Raw genomic sequence first — 19,739 nt, 5'->3', positions numbered from 1 at the left:
GCTGTGAAGTGTGTTTACTGCTGTGAATACTGGATCGGCGTGCTGCAGGGTCGACGGTGTGCTGCCTGAGGACTGGCCGAACGGTGCAGCTGAGCGACATGGGACTGTGGGTGAAGACTGCTATTAGTGTGTGAACTCTGTACCACAAACAGATTTGTAAGACTGTATGCGCATGAACGTAAACTGTGAAGTGTGTAGCTGCAATCGTAGTAAACTGTTCAGTATTCTGTTCTTAACGCCTCTTTATTAAATCGCTTCTCGTATTCTTCTGGGACATGAAGCAAAGTGATGCCTCACTTCTTGGACGGGAAATTATGATCCACGATAAACATCTTATGTTCTATTGTGAGAACAATAATTGCAGTAATGAACACAAGCAAATATATATAAATAAAGTTATGGGGGTCCGCAGTCTTCAGTTCCGTTTATTTTGCCAATTTTCAGATATTTATCCGTTGTAGGTCAACTCATGATCGTATCAGTCGTTTTCGTGTCCGTTTGTCTGTCCATATGTTTGTTTGTTCAACATCACGGCGAAACGGCTGGATAGATCTCGACCAAACTTCATATTTAGAGTATACTCATCCAGGAGCGAGTTGTGATGTACATTTGTTTTAAAATTCACGGAACAGACTGGGGGTTTATATGGATATCAAACGAGTTATTTGATGTTTTCTCATACACTGTTGATTTTCTGTAAAAACTGTAGACTATATTGGAAACGTCCCTTCATTTTAAATAACTTTTGTTACGTACATAATTTCGCTTACTCTTCAAAAGTCGGAGAAAATTACTAGTTTCTGTGGGTTTTCATGCCCTGTATTGAGTGTTCGACACCCTCGCAGAGCGACAGTGATTCTACTTATTGCCATGGCAACGTCACTGGCTTCTTGCAGCAGGGAAGTAAAACAATGCAATTTTTCGTCATCATTCCTGTTAACCCTCTACTGCATACTGTTGCCTTTTGGTAACAAATAACTTTTCACCTGTATAAATGGATAAATATTGTAGACAGAGGTAGTTTTACGGCACACCTTCAACTGTACAATCAATTAAACACATATCCCAGTGATGCCTTGTTTTTTTTTTTTTTTTTTTTTTTTTTTTTTTTTTTTTTTTTTTTTTTTTTTTTTTACATAACATAAGTCAAAACAGCCCTACAACCAAAGGTACTCCTTCCACCCCGTCAACATCCACGCGAACCAACCACCGTTTATTTTACGTGGGCCCTCCCCATCATACTACCACAGGCTTCAGGAGTACCTCTGGCTCAACCTCAAAGACATTACCGACCTACGGTTCTGCAAGTTGTACTTGCGCCTTGCAGTACGTACCCATGGCCAGTAGGTAGTAATGTTCGGTCTTTGAATGTTAAAAGCTTAGCGTAAAATCGTGAAAAATCGTATATATATTCAACTATGGCAATCCACATCACATAAGAGTGTTAAGCTATTAGCCCCAGTTAAGAATTGCTGGTACATCTAATACACTGAACGTATGTTGAACATTAAAGCTTGAAATTTTCTTCACCAAACGAAAACGAAAAATAATTCATGCAGTAGAGGGTTAACTCGTGGTTGTTCGTTGGGTAGAAGGCGAGAGAGACGTCAAGTTGTCATTCTGCGGGATATTTGCGAAGTACCGTTGGAGGTTACGATCGACTTCGAATACTACTAAGTGTGGCTAAATATTTTAACCGTACGGTGGAGTATGGTCCTTTGTTGCACACTGTAAGTGGTTTTCTGGCATTTGCTATAATTTTTACAGTGTTTCTCTTCTATTTCTAGTTTCTGCGTTAATTTCTTGCCTCTGCCTTGCTTCTTACCGCAGGTCATCATCGTATCAGAATACTTGTCCGGCTCCATGGCTAAGTGGTTAGCGTGCTAGCCTTTGGTCACAGGGGTCCCGGGTTCAATTCCCAGCAGGGTCGGGAATTATAACCATAATTGGTTAATTTCGCTGGCACGGAGGCTGGGGGTATGTGTCGTGTTCATCATCATTTCATCCTTATCATGACGCGCAGGTCGCCTACGGGAGTCAAATCAAAAGACCTGCACCTGGCGAGCCAAACATGTCCTCCGGCACTCCCGGCACTAGAAGCCATACGTCATTAATTATCTGAATACCTAAAAATCCCTGCGTCTAAATTTATCTTCTGTTACTGTTAATGTTAACTTACTGCTTTCTTAAATCCGTAACTCGTAATATCAGAATTTAGTGAGGGACATTTCACTTTTCCAATACATCCCCATGGTATTTACATATTTGCCCTATCCGGCTGTTCTCAGTTATTATCCTTCTTATCTTTCTTAACTGTCTTACTTTCTTCCTTAAATTCTCCGTATGTATGCGAGTGTTAATCCCGAAACCTGGACCCTCTTTACTCTGAGTGATACTATACAAAATTTAATTCGTGCATTTTTTCCTTCACAGTCTATGATTTCGCCGATTAAATCGCACAACGTACCTGTCGTTAACCGGAACTTATTTGGAGTCAGTAACTAGCTTGTGACACTTGAGAGTTGGTGCCTCCTTCTATGGCAACTAAAAAACGAGCTGCCCTTGGAAAATCTTCATTCAAAGCCTAAAAGGCCCATTCCACGTCTAGGACATCCGAGAATACTTCTGAACATGATGCTTGAATGTGGTCAGATTTTGGAAGACATTTGGGGAGCAATGCTGATAGCAGGTTCAGTTCACATTGAAGATCTACAGCGTCTGAGGCTGCTTTTAATAATGTTGCTTACTATTTCCGAAGACACCGAGTAGCCGGATATTTTGAGCCACAAGTGTTCATTTATGTACTATTAGATCTACCGATATGAGCTTTGCAGATTTTTAGTTTCCCGCGTGCAACAACTCTTCACACACCATCGAACTGAGGTAGGATCAAATCCACTACCGATTTTGAAATTTGGGGCTCAGCATAAGAACACAAGTGTAAGCATTTCTTTCTCCCAGTGAGGTATATTTTTTCCAAAGCGATGACCTACATGCCTAGTTTTCATGGGCTTAACAGTTTTCTGGAAGTCCTAATTTTTATCCCCCAAATTAATGTGGCGGACACAATATGCCAGGCGAGCTAAAAATTGAAATTTGACAAAATTCCAAGAAATACTTAACTTTCTACCCCGGAAAAGTACTGAAATATGGTGTCAGTTTAAATGATGGTGCAGACCTTCGTTTCTAGGCAATTGGTGGCTAAACGGTAAGTCATATCACAAAGCGGATAACACAATCGCCGCCCCATTTGGGGTATTATACAACTTTGCTCCTATGACTTATTGTTGCATATAAGTTAGATAGAGCTGCATTTCTCGATTTTAGGTAAATGTTGTAATTTTACACGCATATTTTCTAATTTGACACACTTACAGAAAAGATAGAATCATCAAATTCGGCATGCGCATTGGCAAAGACAGTGGGCATATACGAGCCAAATGTTATGATTTTAGCTGTATGGGAAAAATTAAGGGAAGTGTGAAAACTGTACCCACATTTCACCCTATTCAACATTTCTAACTAAATCTGATGCATTAATAGAGCAGATACGAGAACATATCATAGGACCAACCATGTAGACTACTAAAAAGGGGCGTCTTATTTCACAATCTGTTTGTCGATAATACGTACCGTTTAATCTCATAATTAAGGTATGAGAATTATAAACGTGCATGTACTTTCGTATACCGGTATCTATGTATGTACATTGCAGTCGATTTGTAGCGATCTGGGAATGGGGTACCTGCCGTCGTAATTAATACTCCCCAAATCGATAGCGACCGTCAGTAGGAGAGAGGCCTGAAATTGTAACCAAAACTCCCCACATCGACTGTGAATGGCAGTAGAAAATAGGGCTTGCCATTATAACGGAAATTCTCCAATTCCATTATAACTGGTATTAGTAAATAGGGCCTGCCATTATAATGAAAGATATTTTTGTAGATTTGACTGGCAGTAGGCAAGGGAGCATGCAATGTTGGTCAAAACATCGCTAGCCAATTGTATCCGTCAGTAGGCAAGGGTACCCCCGCCAAAACAAAATTCCCCAACTAGGTTGTGATGCCAGTAGGCAAAGTGGCCTGCTCTTAAAATCGAAACTCCCCTACCGTATATGACTGGCAGGAGGAAAAATTACCTGCCCTCATGAGTACTCTCCAGCTCGACTGTGACTGGAATTACGTAAGTGTGTATCTCATTATAATGATGAAACCCCAATCCTCTTGTAACTGTTAGTAAGCAAGGAGGCCGGCTATTATAATGAAAGCACCCCAACTCAATTGTGAATTGCAGTATGCAAGGAGGCCTGTTACTATAATCAAAACTTCCAGTATCAATTGTGACTGGTGGTAGGCAAGTGTGCCTGTCATTTAATTAAAACTCCCCAGCTCGATTGTGACTGGCATTGGGAAAAGGGGCCTACCATTATAATCAAAATTCTCCAACGCGCACCTTACTTCAGAAACAACATATGGGGTCTGTCCGTGGTGTTTCTCGGATAACGCTAAGGCCGCGTGCACACAGAGCGCGCTTCGCAGAGTGTGTCGCGTGTTGCTCAATGTAGGGCTCTATAGAGCCTTAGCTCAACGTTAAGCGTCACGCTAAGCATAACCAGTGCTTTGTTCCTAAGCCAGGTGTTCACACCGTCCGCGCTCTGCTGCGCTGAACGCCTACCTTACAGCTAAGCGCAGCGCCAGATAACGAGTAGTGTTCGTTAACTGCTTAGCGTTACGTAGTTTCTTCTGAAGCTGTGGAAGAAGAAATTATTCATGCAGTGTTTCAAAGAGAAGAAATATGGAACTCAAGACATAAAAACTATAAAAATGTAACTCTTTTGCAAAAGAAGTGGATTGAAGTATCTGCAACATTTGGCAAAGGCGGTGAGTTTTATTGCATTCCTACAGACAACATGTACAGTAATATTACTTATATTCTCACATTTTAAACTGGGATTAAAATTGTGACAGGATAGGTAACTTTGTTACACAGTACATAGAATTTCCCAGATTCTTTCATATCGGTTTATAATTTCACCAACGGAAGATGGTAACATGAAGAATTATATCGCTCTGCAGGCTAGTAGTGGGCTTGGAAGTAAATATTTCTATCCATGAACGATTATATTTGTCATAAATTTACTCCCCTTTTGGTTACGGAAGTAAAATGTTTAAGCTAAATGTAATTATCCTACCAAGCTACAGATCCAGTGCCATTAAAGAAATCTCAGAAAATATCTCGGATGTTTTTAACTCTACCCAAGAGACTGCACTGTGTTGGTGTGTTAGTCCGTAATGAATTACCAAGCTGAGCAATCAGGTTCCCCTCATTTTCCGTCTAGAAAAGTTCGTGGATTAAAATGAAGTTGTGACGGAGGCAAATAGCTTTTACAATATCAGTTCTTATTGCTTTCAGTAAAACCCGCCACGTACTGTACATAATACCAAAGGCACATTCTACACTTTTTCTTGCCCTTGAGATTCAATAATTATCAATACGTTTCTGATTGACTACAATTCTTTTGGGATATGACCTTATCAAGTACTGCAAAAGAAGGTATGCTTCATCACCAATAATGACAAAAGGAGCGATATCCTGAAGCTGTGGGAGTTCTCGTGCTGGTGGAATATTTAGTGCGTTGTTTTCCAATAATGTGTATAACGAGGTAGTTCTAAAATTTCCTCAAACATTTCGACGTCCAACTGCCCCAATATCAACAGCTTGAAACCTGCATCAACAAGAGCTTGTAACAATATTGAAAAGTACTGTTTATATTTATAATATAAAGAGAAGGATTTAGCCATTAAATTTCTATGTGTTTGCCATCCAGTGCTCTAGACAATTGGGAAAATTCCATTTCTCGCAATACTATTCTGCTACTTGTCGCCACATTTCAGTTGTAGGGGTTGGAATGTATATCACCTGTAAAACATTCTATATTAAGAAATACGTCTGTTTAATAATCAAACGTGAAGCGCCAAAAATTTAAATGACTCTCCAGTGGCAAGATATCTGAAAGAAATAGCAAATAGGTTCATTTAATTATAAATATTTGTGTACAATCTTTGTAATAAATATGAAAGTTAGTTACATCTGTAAGTCAAATTCTTTCATAAGTACTGCATAATTTGAAAAGTCAGTACAAACTAATTATTTTTCTCATTCAGGTCTATATTTTGTTTATGCAGTATTTCAGTTAAAGCCGTGAAATTCAAATGGAAATATCTTAGAGATTACTTCCAACGAGAGTGCAAGAAAGTGAATCATCCGAGATCTGGAGCAGGAGCCGATGATGTACCGAAGGGGGTCATCGTGGCAATATTTTGACGCGATGCTCCTTATTAAAGATGTTTAGACTTCTGGCAAAGTCGAATCAAGTCTACAAGAAAAACCTGACAGAAGCCAGGAAGGAATATCCGAAGACTCTACTGAACATGTAATAATACAGTCACCGTTACTACAAAGTGAAGAGTCCATCCCACGAAGCTACTCTTCGCGTTCGTCTTCACATGTTAAAAACAAAAGGGAACCCAAGAAGGTAAAATACTGGGTGTTAAAAAAAAGAAAATTCGATCTGCTATTGAAAGAAGCTAAATGTGAAGAATATGAAACGTCGTTTGAGACTTAAGATACATGAAGTTGTCGTCAATGAGATTGAAGATAACGAAAGACAGAATACTTCAATTGAAACGACTTTTATGGTACCGCCTGAAGCATCCAATCAACCCACATTTTCATTATTTACTTATCGAGATTCTCTGCCATAAAGTTGTATTATTATTTGCTACATTGCTATTTCCTTAAGTAAAGTGTTAAGTGCTGTGGGTTATTTCTGTATCTTTTGTATCACCTTCAATAATAATACTACTATAATTTGGTTTATAAATATACGATTCGATTCCACTTCCCATTATTATCACTATTATTATTATTATTTTACGTACCTAACTCTTAAAACTAGCCGTTGTTCGGGCGATATCTTCTTCTGAAGTTAGTACCAGGCCCACCAAGATGATTTTCCAACTTCCCTAAGAGCACCTCAAAGGTATTTTTGTCATTCTTAAGTAATTATAAAATTTGTCTGGATGAAGTCCTACATCCCTGTACAGAATTGTAGAATTCTCCGAAAGTATTTCGTTCTTCATTAAATTCATGAACTCTCTCACGATTCTTCTTTCTAATGTTCAATTTTAAGTAGCTGTTATCTATCAAGAAAGTAATTTCTAGCGAACTTAGATATACCTGAAACGCCTCGCCCCAAACTAAGCTGACTGCACAGCGTAGAAAATTCGGTGTGAACAGGAAGCACGCTTTGCGTTATGCGTAACACTTCACGTTACACGCGACGCACTATGCGAAGCGCTCTACGTGTTCACACGGCCTAAGAGTCATGCAATTTTATAAAATCTTACTTGCTGCATGTGTAGCAATTTACGTGGAAATCGGTACAAAATGTTGAATACCGCAGCGAAGCGCGGGTAAATTTGCTAGTTCACAATATGTCAAACTTATTATTATACATACAATAAAATAAGTACTTCGTTGCTAGAGAGACGTGGACAGCAGACGGGCAAAAATGCCAGCGTCATTTGTTTTGCCGCTACGGTATTTATCACTAGGGATCCCCATATACGTGGATGAGATAACAGAATGCGTCAGTCTGTTCACAACGAATAGCTCACGTAGCTACCACCGAAAAATGCACACCAGATGCCTAATAACTTGCTCTTCTTCTCTTTCTTTTTCGAGAGTATGGATGACAATTTTCTCGTTATGTCGTTTTCTAACCTACCCTCGGCAGAAACCTTCCGGTGAAAACTCCTTTGAGGAACGTTGCTACGGTTTCTCCTATTAGTAAAAGGTTCAGCTTAGTCCATGTGATCTGACGTCAGCAGTTAATGGTTATATCGTTTTCTCCTTCGTGAACTCTTCAAAGGAGAAAAAAATAGACTCACCACGAGCACGTTGTTAAAATTATACTGAACCGAATTGGTTATGTCATTGGCGTATGATTAAGTTGTAATGAGAAAATAATATATGAGAAAGAAGAGTTCGTATTGAAGCAGGATGTATGTGGAAAATCGGCAGGCTGAATCATATCTTCAACGGTACACGTGTGTAGGATTAGGAGATGTTGCATCAGAGAGAGCACTGGGATTTTCCATTTGGTAGAGAGAGAAACGTGAGAATGAGAAGAGACAGAGCTAAGGAGATTTACCGGCGAAAACTTCGAACCGACGAATCACAAGGCAGCGCGCAAAGGAGTAACTGGTATGGTATCAGTAATACCAATGTGATAACGCTGCGAAGAAAGGTTAAATCCGGAAGAGATGATTATAAAAGGTGGACAAGACTCTTATAATTCCGTAAAAATTCAATTAAAATATCCTGGCAACTCGTGAAGTTAAATATGTTATCACCAGAGACAGGAAGTATGGTGCAATCCAGAGGGAAATCCCTGACGTGTGTACTGTGGCTACACGGGCTGCATGACGCCAGGCCCTGACGAGGAGCTCACTCTGAATTCTGAAATTGAACGGATCGGACGTGTTTCTAAGATCGTCGCTTGAAAAACGTCGAGCTAACGTTGAGCATTTCTGTAGGCAGGAATAATAACTTTAAACATTGATAAGAACTTAACCCGCAGGGATTTTTCCACTAGGGAATTATTAATGGTTAATTGTCACAAATTAATACGTATAGATGTGTGAAGTGCCGAGCCATTTGTTACGCAAGCAGTCTGAAATTTTATAAGTAATGGAGTCGCGAGTCAAGCTAGAACGTGTAATTAATATTAAATGATAGATTCCTATGGAGAACAGGCTACATACTGAACGGTTGATGGAATCTTGAGAGGGATTACTTTATTTTCTTTAAATTGTGTAATGATTGATACTGTATGTTTCCATGCTCAGTGTATTTCGGCTTGTGCTGGACACTATTTATCAATTGTGCCGTGTCGGGACAGTGTACTTCAGAAGAGGAACCATGGAGGACAGCCCTAAGGACTGTCATATTTCCAAGGTCATGATGGAGTGAGCGCAGCAATGGACCGATCCGATGGCTGAAATGGTGCATTGATGAACCATGGACCGACGCGGACAAGGATGAGTACATCTGATTTTATTTAATCTCAAAGACAATAACTTCCGGCTAGAAGAATAAACTTGTGCGTAGTAATTTCTTGCATGTAATATTTAAATTTGTTGAATTAATTATGCAGCAATGGTCAGCTAGATTAGTATAAGTCATTTTCGTGGTACTAATGCCTTGGGGTGTTCATTTTTGTATATATTTTTTTGTGTGATGGTGTTAATTTGATCTTCGGAATATATTCTTGAGCGTGTGTTGAAATAATCTTCTTACAATGATATCAGCGTGTGTTAATGTAATTTTTATAGAGATTAGATGGCATTATGTACAGTTAAAGTAGTTTTTGGGAGCATGTTAGTTGTATGGCATGCTGCATGATTGTTGTTTCTTCGAGAAAGACCCATCGGTGTCGTGCTACGGACTTGAACCAGTGACCATCAGTGGATATTACAGTTTATATTTAAAATCATCGTGCGAGAATAAGTGATTTGATTTTGGTCGAGATAGCGATCTGTGCTGCGAGGTAGTTCATGTTTTTCGACGTTTTAAATTGTGTTTATTTTGTGATTTGTAGAGATATGATATATTTAAAACATTCAGAACGGCAGTGAGAAGAAGAAAATAAGCGATAAATATAATATGAGATATTATGGAACTGATAATTGAAGGCAAGAGATTGTGTATTCCTGATCATCGATTTTGAGGAATATTTTGCTAATCCTGGTGAGATTTCAACCAGTGGATGTTGTTAGCCCGAGAGGGGCCAGATTATAAGGTATTTGGAAGAAGAATGAATGAGATTGCCTTGTTATAGAGATAGCGTGAGGAACGCTGAGGATATATGTTACGCCAGAGATAGCGATTGTAGGTAAATGTTTACTGTCAAATTAAGAGTCTCCTTACCGTTGCGTCTGAATGTGAAATATTATATCCTGTTGAGATACGGTCATTGATGATTAATTTTGATGATATTTTATACAATTCCAATTGACTAAGTAGAATCACAACACAATGTTTATTTGAATATTTAACGTCATCTGAATATCACATTGAGTAGAAGACAAGGCATTTCAGGTATGCTGTAATTGGATGTCATGTGGGACATAGTTTCGATTCTCGACCGGGTCATTGGACTTGAGTTCTGCGCTGATGGTTGTCATCCTGGATTTATTTGTTTATTGTTTATTTGTTTATTTGTTTATATGTGTGACATATTTGTTTTATGTGTTTTTGACAAAGCAAATTATGTTTTGTGGTTGTTGTGATTTATTGATTGTGGACTCAGTTCCATATGGTTGCCATGTCTTGAGGCAGGGTTCCCCTCCCACTGCACTAAAGCCAGTGTAGTTGTAAGTTTTGGGGGATTTGTGTTTGTTTATATTCCATACGGCTCTTCGATACAGATTTATTATTAGTGTTATTTTATTAACGTACGATTTCCATATTGGTGGAATATAGTAATTAGACAGCTAGTTGTGTTTGTATATGAGATTAAATTTTTGGTTGGATTTACTCATGTCAGTATTAGATCAGATATACTCGTTCAGTCCGTGTTCGTTTCTGTGTAGTTAATTGTAGGGATGATTCAGCAAAAAAGATGATTGAATTGATTTATTTAATTGGGCTTAATAAGATTTTACGAATTTAATATATTTATTGATTTAATAAATTTAATTGACTGATCCAATTAATTTCATTTAACTTAATTTGGGATGATTTACTTTTATTTTGATTTGATTGAATTTGATGTAATATAACCTACAAAGGGTCACACAGGTCAAATTTATTTTTGGAACAATTATGTTAGTAATTTAATAATGAAACCCAATAAGAGGTAAATAAAATGAAATGATATGTAATGTGTTACGTCGGTAAATGCTTGTCTGGTAAATCAACTCGTATAGATGTATTTATTTAACGAAGCTTCAACCACTCGATATGTATTTTTCTTTGGAGTTTATGATTGTGAGAGAGTGTGGTATTATGTCAGCGATTTAATGAGTGCAATAGAATGTTGTTCGAAAAACCGACTTAACACATTTAATAAATAAAGCATTTGTACTATATTGAAATGATACTTGGAAGATATAACCGAAATTTGTAATGTCCGTATGGATTATTATTAGTGGGTTTCAGTTGACCTTGTGAGTTTTAATTAATGATTTTATCTCCTTAATCTTATTCTTTTTTCTTTGTTATACTGAACCGAATTGGTTATGTCATTGGCGTATGATTAAGATGTAATGAGAAAATAATATATGAGAAAGAAGAGTTCGTATTGAAGCAGGATGTATGTGGAAAATCGGCAGGCTGAATCATATCTTCAACGGTACACGTGTGTAGGATTAGGAGATGTTGCATCTGCACTGCACTGCCAAAGTTTAAATTAAATTCGTTGTGCAAAACATTCTCATTTATAATCGTTTTATTATTTTCCCGTTAGAGGGGTGATCCTCACTTGCACTATGTGCAAGTATGGTAGTATCCTGCTTCATGAATTTACCACCTCAGAACATTTTTAGCAAGCCTCGGACCTATGGGAGTAATGTAGTCCCACTCCCATTTGACAGGCGAGGGACTCCTTGGAAACAACTTGGCGAATGAAATGGAATTCGATGGGGAGCTATCAATATTAATGGGGCTTATGGAAGAAAGAAGGTAGAACTGGCTGAGTACGCAAAGAGGATTCATCTGGATGTGCTAGGAGTAAGTGATATTCGGGTAAGGGGAGATAATGAGGAAGAGATAGGAGATTATAAAGTATACTTGACGGGTGTTAGAAAGGGAAGGGCAGAGTCTGGGGTAGAGCTCTTTATCAGGAATAATCAGGAATACCATTGCACGAAACATAGTTTCTGTTAGGCACGTAAATGAGCGAATGATGTGGGTAGACTTGTAAGTTGGAGGAATTAGGGCAAGAAATGTGTCCGTGTATTCACCATGTGAGGATGCAGATGAGGATGAAGTTGACAAGTTTTATGAAGCATTGAGTGACATCGTGGTCAGGGTCAACAGCAAGGATAGAATAGTGGTAATGGGCGATTTAAATGCGAGAGTTCGGAATAGAACTGAAGGATATGAAAGGGTGATCGGTAAATGTGGGGAAGATATGGAAGCTAATGGGAATGGGAAGCGTTTGCTGGACTTCTGTGCTAGTATGGGTTTAGCTGTTACGAATACATTCTTCAAGCGTAAGGCTATTCACTGCTACACATGGGAGGTCAGGGGTACCAGATCCATAATAGACTATATCTTAACCGACTTTGAATTCTGGACATCTGTTAGGAATGTACGAGTTTTTCGCGGATTTTAGATGATACAGACCACTATCTGATCTGTAGTGAACTAAGTATCTCTAGGCCTAGGCTAGAGAAAGTGAAATCTGTCTGCAAACGAATACGGGTAGAAAATCTCCAGGACGAGGAAATTAGACAGAAGTACATGGATATGATTAGTGAGAAGTTTCGAACAGTAGACAGTAAGCAAGTTCAGGATATAGAAAGTGAATGGGTGGCATACAGGGATGCTGTAGTAGAAACAGCAAGGGAATGCCTAGGAACAACTGTGTGTAAAGATGGGAAAAGGCGAACATCTTGGTGGAATGATGAAGTGAGAGCAGCCTGTAAACTTAAAAATAAGGCTTATCAGAAATGGCTCCAAACAAGGGCCGAGGCAGACAGGGATTTTTACGTAGACGAAAGAAACAGAGCGAAACAAATAGTTGTTGAATCCAAAAATAATTCATGGGAAGATTTTGGTAATAACCTGGAAAGGCTAGGTCAAGCAGCAGGGAAACCTTTCTGGACAGTAATAAAGAATCTTAGGAAGGGAGAGGAAAAGGAAATGAACAGTGTTTTGAGTAATTCAGGTGAACTCATAATAGATCCCAGGGAATCACTGGAGAGGTGGAGGGAATATTTTGAACATCTTCTCAATATAAAAGGAAATCATATTGGCGGTGTTGCAAACAGCCAAGGTCATGGGGAGGAGGAAAATGATGTTGGTAAAATTATGCTTGAGGAAGTGGAAAGGATGGTAAAAAAAACTCCATTTTTATAAGGCAGCAGGAATAGATGAAATTAGACCTGAAATTGTGAAGTATAGTGGGAAGGCAGGGATGAAATGGCTTCATAGAGTAGTAAAATTAGCGTAGAGTGTTGGTAAGGTACATTCAGATTGGACAAAACCAGTAATTGCACCTATCTATAAGCAAGGGAACAGGAAGGATTGCAACAACTATCGAGGTATCTCATTGATTAGTATACCAGGCAAAGTATTCACTGGCATGTTGGAAGGGAGGGTGCGATCAGTCATTGAGAGGAAGTTGGATGAAAACCAGTGTGGTTTCAGACCACAGAGAGGCTGTCAGGATAAGATTTTCAGCACGCGCCAGGTAATTGAAAAATGCTACGAGAGGAATAGGCAGTTGTGTTTATGTTTCGTAGATCTAGAGAAAGCATATGATAGGGTACCGAGGGAAAAGATGTTCACTATACTGGAGGACCATGGAATTAAAGGTAGATTATTAAAATCTATCAAAGGCATTTATGTTGACAATTGGGCTTCAGTGAGAATTGATGGTAGAATGAGTTCCTGGTTCAGGGTACTTACAGGGGTTAGACAAGGCTGTAATCTTTCACCTTTGCTGTTCGTAGTTTACATGGGTCATCTGCTGAAAGGTATAACGTGGCAGGAAGGGATTCACTTAGGTGGAAATGTAGTAAGCAGTTTGGCATATGCTGACGACTTCGTCTTAATGGCAGACTGTGCCGAAAGCCTGCAGTCTAATATCTTGGAACTTGAAAATAGGTGCAATGAGTATGGTATGAAAATTAGCCTCTCGAAGACTAAATTGATATCAGTAGGTAAGAAATTCTACAGAATTGATGTCAGATTGGTGATACAAAGCTAGAACGGGTCGATAATTTCAAGTATGTAGGTTGTGCGTTCTCTCAGGATGGTAATATAGTAAGTGAGATTGAATCAATGTGTAGTGAAGCTAATGCAGTGAGCTCGCAGTTGCGATCAGCAGTATTCTGTAAGAAGGAAGTCAGCTCCCAGACGAAACTATCTTTACATCGGTCTGTTTTCAGACCAACTTTGCTTTACGGGAGAGAAAGCTGGGTGGACTCAGGATATCTTATTCATTAGTTAGAAGTAACAGACATGAAAGTAGCGAGAATGATTTCTGGTACAAACAGGTGGGAACAATGGCAGGAGGGTACTTGGAATGAGGATATAAAGGCTAATTTAGGAATGAACTCGATGGATGAAGCTGTACGCATAAACCGGCTTCGGTGGTGGGGTCATGTGATGCGAATGGAGGAGGATATGTTACCTAGGAGAATAATGGACTCTGCTATGGAGGGTAAGAGAAGTAGTGGGAGACCAAGACGACGATGGTTAGACTCGGTTTCTAACGATTTAAAGATGAGAGGTATAGAACTGAATAAGTCCACAGCACTAGTTGCAAATCGACGATTGTGGCGACGTTTAGTATTTTCTCAGAGTCTTGCAGACTGAACGCTGAAAGGCATAATAGTCTATAATGATAATGTATGTATGTATGTATGTATGTATGCATGTATGTATGTATGTATGTATGTATGTATGTATGTATGTATGTATGTATGTATCATTACTGCTTATTAATTTTAGATCAGTTTTAAAAATTTTATTTCGAAATATCACCGGGGATCACCTGTATTCGACCCCGTGATTAAAAGCCGGCGCCCAACTTATAGGCTGGAACGGTAGAATACGTACTTGATTCTTCTTGTTCTTTCATTGACAGCAGCAATTGGATGACATCAGGTCGAAATGTTTTGCTGTTCTGTCTCTGGTCCATTGATTGTTGTACCAAGTCGTGCAGCGTGTCATGGTGTTTACGTGACACAAAGCGGATTCCAAGTAGCTGGAAAGAACAGAAGAAATTGTAATACAAGCCAGAGTTATGTCGTGATTTATCTACTCACTTCTATGGTAGGAATGTAAGATATGAACGTTCTCTAAGAAATGTTCAAATGAAACACACACTGATGCCTAGAAAATAATACTATACATATCGGATAACATGCTATATAAGAGTGACATTATACGGATGATGGAATGAGATAGTCTATAGTGAACCCGACAGGGGCATGATCCAAGGACCTTTGGTTGATATTGATCTCCGTAATTACGCACGCAATGCTATTTAAGGGATAGAATGCCGAAACTAATTAATATTCACATCATTAATAGAGGTCATGCCGAAACTAATTAATATTCATATCATTGAGATGGATAAATAGTGTATTTTAAAAAATTATTCTACGAGATTTCTTTGTCTGCAACTTATTGCGCAGTATTGTCCTTTGTGTGGCGGGGGCCCGCAGATGAAGCCAAGCCAACTTAGACCCGAGAGGGGTTATGAATGGGGAATCCCTGTGACATCATTCGAGAGAAGACATCCCTCCTCAAGACTCACAGAATGAGGGGAAACTAACTTTTTCGAAACGAAATATAGGAGCCATCTTGGACTCGGACTGGCCAACTTAATTACCTACGATCTAGAAAATTAATGAAACTCGAATTAGGGGGTCATCTCCCGATTTAAAAGGGATAAATGTCACTGGGACATTTATTTAGAGTGTTTAATGTCCTCTTCCGTGATAACTTTCAGAAGAAGAAAGAATACTGTGTGGTTTCTGCGTGGAAAAGTACTGGGCCATCTGTTTATTCTCACGACACGTCCTCGAGAAAGGGAGTTTACCACGCATGGTGGGGGAAGCAGGAGAGATTTTAATTAATTTAAGAAGATTCACCGAAGGATAATTGAGTTGTTATGTCTCAATCGCATCAACTAAATACTGGTCACCGATTAACCGTACTATCATACCTCGAGTACGCCGGGAATAGGCGCTACGCAAATTAGTGGAAGGGGTACCGCTCCCTTGTAAAAACTGCTCCAGTAAGGGACAAGCGTCATTCGGTGTTAGCGGCTCATCGGCGGCGAAGCTATGCTCGGTTAAGCTCTCGTTAGTTCTTTGTTCAAGTGAAGTTAACTCCTATTTTAAGTGAAATGATACAATTCGCATAAACAGTGTATAGTTTTGATCTCTGTGACGCCTGTGTTAACTTTTTAGAAACCGTGATGTGTAAAGTAATATTATTATCATTACGATAGTATAATAATCTGACGTAGTAGCAGACTGAATAGGAAAACCGAGAGATAGACGAGATTCGGTACTGAACCGCGGACTACGTAATAGCTTACGAGATCGTGACCGGACGTTCACAGTGAACGCTGTTAACCGAAGTGTGAATTAAACAGTGACGTTGTGTGTGTACAGGATTAGCTGCCAGCGGCTCCACCAGCATCGAACAATGGATCTTCAACTCCAAGATGGAATGGAAAATGAAGTAATCACCGTGGTGCCCATGGAGGAGGAGTAAGCTCATGATGGACCTCCTGAGTTGACGAAGGTGTCATCATGTGATAGAGATGAGTACAAAGTCTTATTATCTGGCATGCATAGAGGGATGGGAATATTTATTATAAACTGACGCTATAAGAGATTAAAGATGTAGTCCTATTGAAATAGAGCGCCGGAATGGGCGCGTAGTTATTAATTCTTAGTTTAGGAAACCGACAACAGGTCTGAGTAATTGTAAATAATTTAGGGAATATAATACTTTAGCTTTTCATGGGATAGAGATTTCTTCAATTATTTCTTTCTTGGGAGATTCTGTTTGTTTATTTGAGTCAGAAGACCACGAGTAATTAGTTAGGGGATGCAGTGAGAGTAGTTATTAGAGTAATCATTAATTTGATAAGTGTATAGCAAGTAAAACGGTAAGTACTATTGCGTGTAAGGCACGTAACTACGAGGCTCAGCGGCCGAACTGACAGCCACAAAAACTCCACCCTTTGAAATACTTAGATAGGAAGTGATAAGATTAAATTGATTATGTGATTAAATTTATCAGGAAGTGATCATAATTCGTGTGTCAAATATATTCGTGTGAATAGTAATTAATTAATGAATGTAATGCCGCTTGACGATAAAGTGGCCATGCGCTGACCATCGATTAATGAGCAGTCAGTAATCTGATGTTAATTGCCGAGCGAGCACTTAATTGTGTTGTAATTGCTGAATAGATTCCGCACGATGACCATGTATAAGTAATGTAGCGGGTAAGCCATGTAGGATGGCAGGAATAATAATAATAATAATAATAATAATAATAATAATAATAATAATCGGGCAAAGATTACCATTGTAATACCGGGGTCGCGTTGTGATAATGACGTGATACTGTTGGATAAATATGTGTTGAATTCAAGGTGATTTGCACGTGTCTGTGAGAGCATAGTTTATTGCAGAAGTACTTCCGAGAGAAGTGTTACCGTTTCCTTTTGAAAGGAAATGTTACGCCTGTTAATGGTGGGTTGTCGACCGCGTGTGGAATGGAGGCATTTCGTCTGACCTTGCCCAGTTGTGCTTTTTTTGTGCGGGCGTTCCGTAAGCTGAGGAAGGAGCGACATTGCTGTTAAAGAGAAGTTGGCTTCTTTGAACGGCGAAATAATGTGATTTACCTAACACGGCAGAGCAGTGTAATAAATAACAAGCGCTCCGGCCGATAATGATAATGTTTGCCAATGAACCATTGTTAATTGCTCGAGTATAATATAGATAGGGATTACAGGACCCTGCCTTCATCGCAAGAGGTTGTCAGTTCGATGCTCAACCTAGGCATTGGAGGCCTACAGCGTCAGAAGAAATATCAAAGTGCCTTTTACGTATTTTGTTGCATATCATGTATCATTTATGTGTTCTTTATGTCATGTGTTGTTGTACATAAGGTCAGTGGTGTTTCTGTCCATCAGCTTGGCGATGTCTATAATAACGAGGGTCGGTTCGAACCCCGGTGTTGTATCATATGTGTGTATTTTTTTTTCTTTTACGTCATTTCATTGGGAAATCTAGGTCTTCATTAGAATAGGGATTGCTCAGACGTGTTGTCGGACGCATGTTAGTTTTATATGTTAGCGATAATATAGCCTCAGTGTTATGATAAAATTACCATTCGCTACATGTCACGATACATCGCTTCGCGATAAACGTACTCGTTTCTATCAAGTATAACGGACAGATGCCCACCTAACAAACCACCACAAATATTTATAAATTTTAATGTAACTCATTAGTGTTATTTAGTGCGCCATTTCCCATCATCATTAAGGTTGAATAAACCGGTTTGTGAGTTAAATATTTTAATTCGAATGTGTTCTCATTTTTAGTTATATATGCCCCGCTTCTCCTCCCTTGTACGCATTTAAGTTTACTTTAGTTCAGCGCCTATTTATTTCATACTTCTTGACCCATGTGCGACCCTGTAGATTCCATGCCGGTGCCATTTAGGTAGGGGGCGGGTGCAATAGATAATCATCTCCCACCGAAAGGGGTGTTGGGGGAGGGGTAGGGAGGGTGGAGCAGGGCTCTGAACTTTCGAGCGCAAGTTGGCTACCATGGTTCTCCTAGCTAATTCGCTACTGCTTCCACTTACTTGTGTCAGACTCTTCGGTTTCATCTTTCCTATTCGACATTCCTTGGCCAACTCTTGTTCTCTTCCGACTCCGACAGTATTAGATTTTCCAGGCCTGGGGAGTTTTTTTACTTTCGTGGCCCTTGCCTTCATTTTACCGATACCTTCTCTTTCCGAATTGTGGGACATCATCCAATTTTTCCCTTTGACTAGTGTTAACAGAGAATGGTTGCCCAGTTGGACTTCTTCTTAAGACAATAGTCATCACCACCGTCTTCAGTTCCCGCCGTGCATGTGTCTTTCCCAGCACCGAACAATATCTACGCCCTGAACAACTGAAGACGCTGGTTGCGGTTTGAAACTCTTCCACGGCATCAGGAACCGCTTTCTTCAGCTGACCAAAGACGTGACTGTCACAAAGGCAAATATATTGCCTGTAAGGCGAGTGCTCCACGAGACGACAGGGAAAACAACGACAACTGTCCATTGTTGCATTGCCAGCGTGCTGACGTGCGTTACTGTCGAGCTTAGGCGTACACCGTGATGGTATTTTCAGACAAAGCAACTCCTTTGGACAAAAATTGTATTAAGCTTCGCTCTGTTCGTTTGGATGCAATCTTCTTATAACACTTCAGTATATCAAAGTACAGTTTCAAAATACATTACTCAATTGTACATAGTTACAAGAAACGCATTAAAGAATGAAAGAAACTTACGTAAAATTATGATGAAGATAGCAAACACTCTTAATCGAGTAGGTTTGTCTTCCAGACAGTATGCCTCTTCATCTATGCGTTCGGAGAGCAGTCATGTTGTTTCTATTTTTCCTCAGCACTTCTCTTTCTTTCCTACGTTACCTCTTGTCATTCGCTGTACGTCAGCGGTTTTCTTCAAAAGATAGTGTGCCATGATGGACTAGTGATCTCCAGGATGAACGGTCAAGGGCTAAGTTCTCCCAGTTATCAACATCATTGTTACATCTCTTCAAGTTAACCTTGATTACATCTTTGAATAGCTTCCTCTGATGGTCTACACAGCGTTTACCTACTGATAGCTCAGAGTAAAATACTTGTTTGGAAATGCGATTATTGGGTATGCCAACTACGTGTCATGTCCAT

General features: G+C 39.4%; 1 protein-coding gene and 1 pseudogene across 1 annotated transcript in view; one reads left to right on the top strand and one right to left on the bottom strand.

The window, feature by feature from the left end:
- Positions 1–19,739, bottom strand: part of LOC136875944 (cytochrome P450 9e2) — a 152,545-nt gene that overhangs the window by 33,143 nt on the left and 99,663 nt on the right. The window contains exon 7 of the mRNA XM_068228271.1: positions 14,857–15,004. Within this exon, the coding sequence (XP_068084372.1) occupies positions 14,857–15,004 (148 nt within the window). The remainder of the gene's footprint in view (positions 1–14,856; positions 15,005–19,739) is intronic.
- Positions 276–6,764, top strand: LOC136875680 (uncharacterized; annotated as a pseudogene).

The sequence above is a fragment of the Anabrus simplex genome, chromosome 6 (assembly GCF_040414725.1).
Source record: "Anabrus simplex isolate iqAnaSimp1 chromosome 6, ASM4041472v1, whole genome shotgun sequence".
In the NCBI taxonomy this organism is placed as follows: Eukaryota; Metazoa; Arthropoda; class Insecta; order Orthoptera; family Tettigoniidae; genus Anabrus; species Anabrus simplex.
The sequence above is the reverse complement of the archived record's forward strand: the minus strand, read 5'-3'. Positions and strand labels throughout refer to the sequence as shown.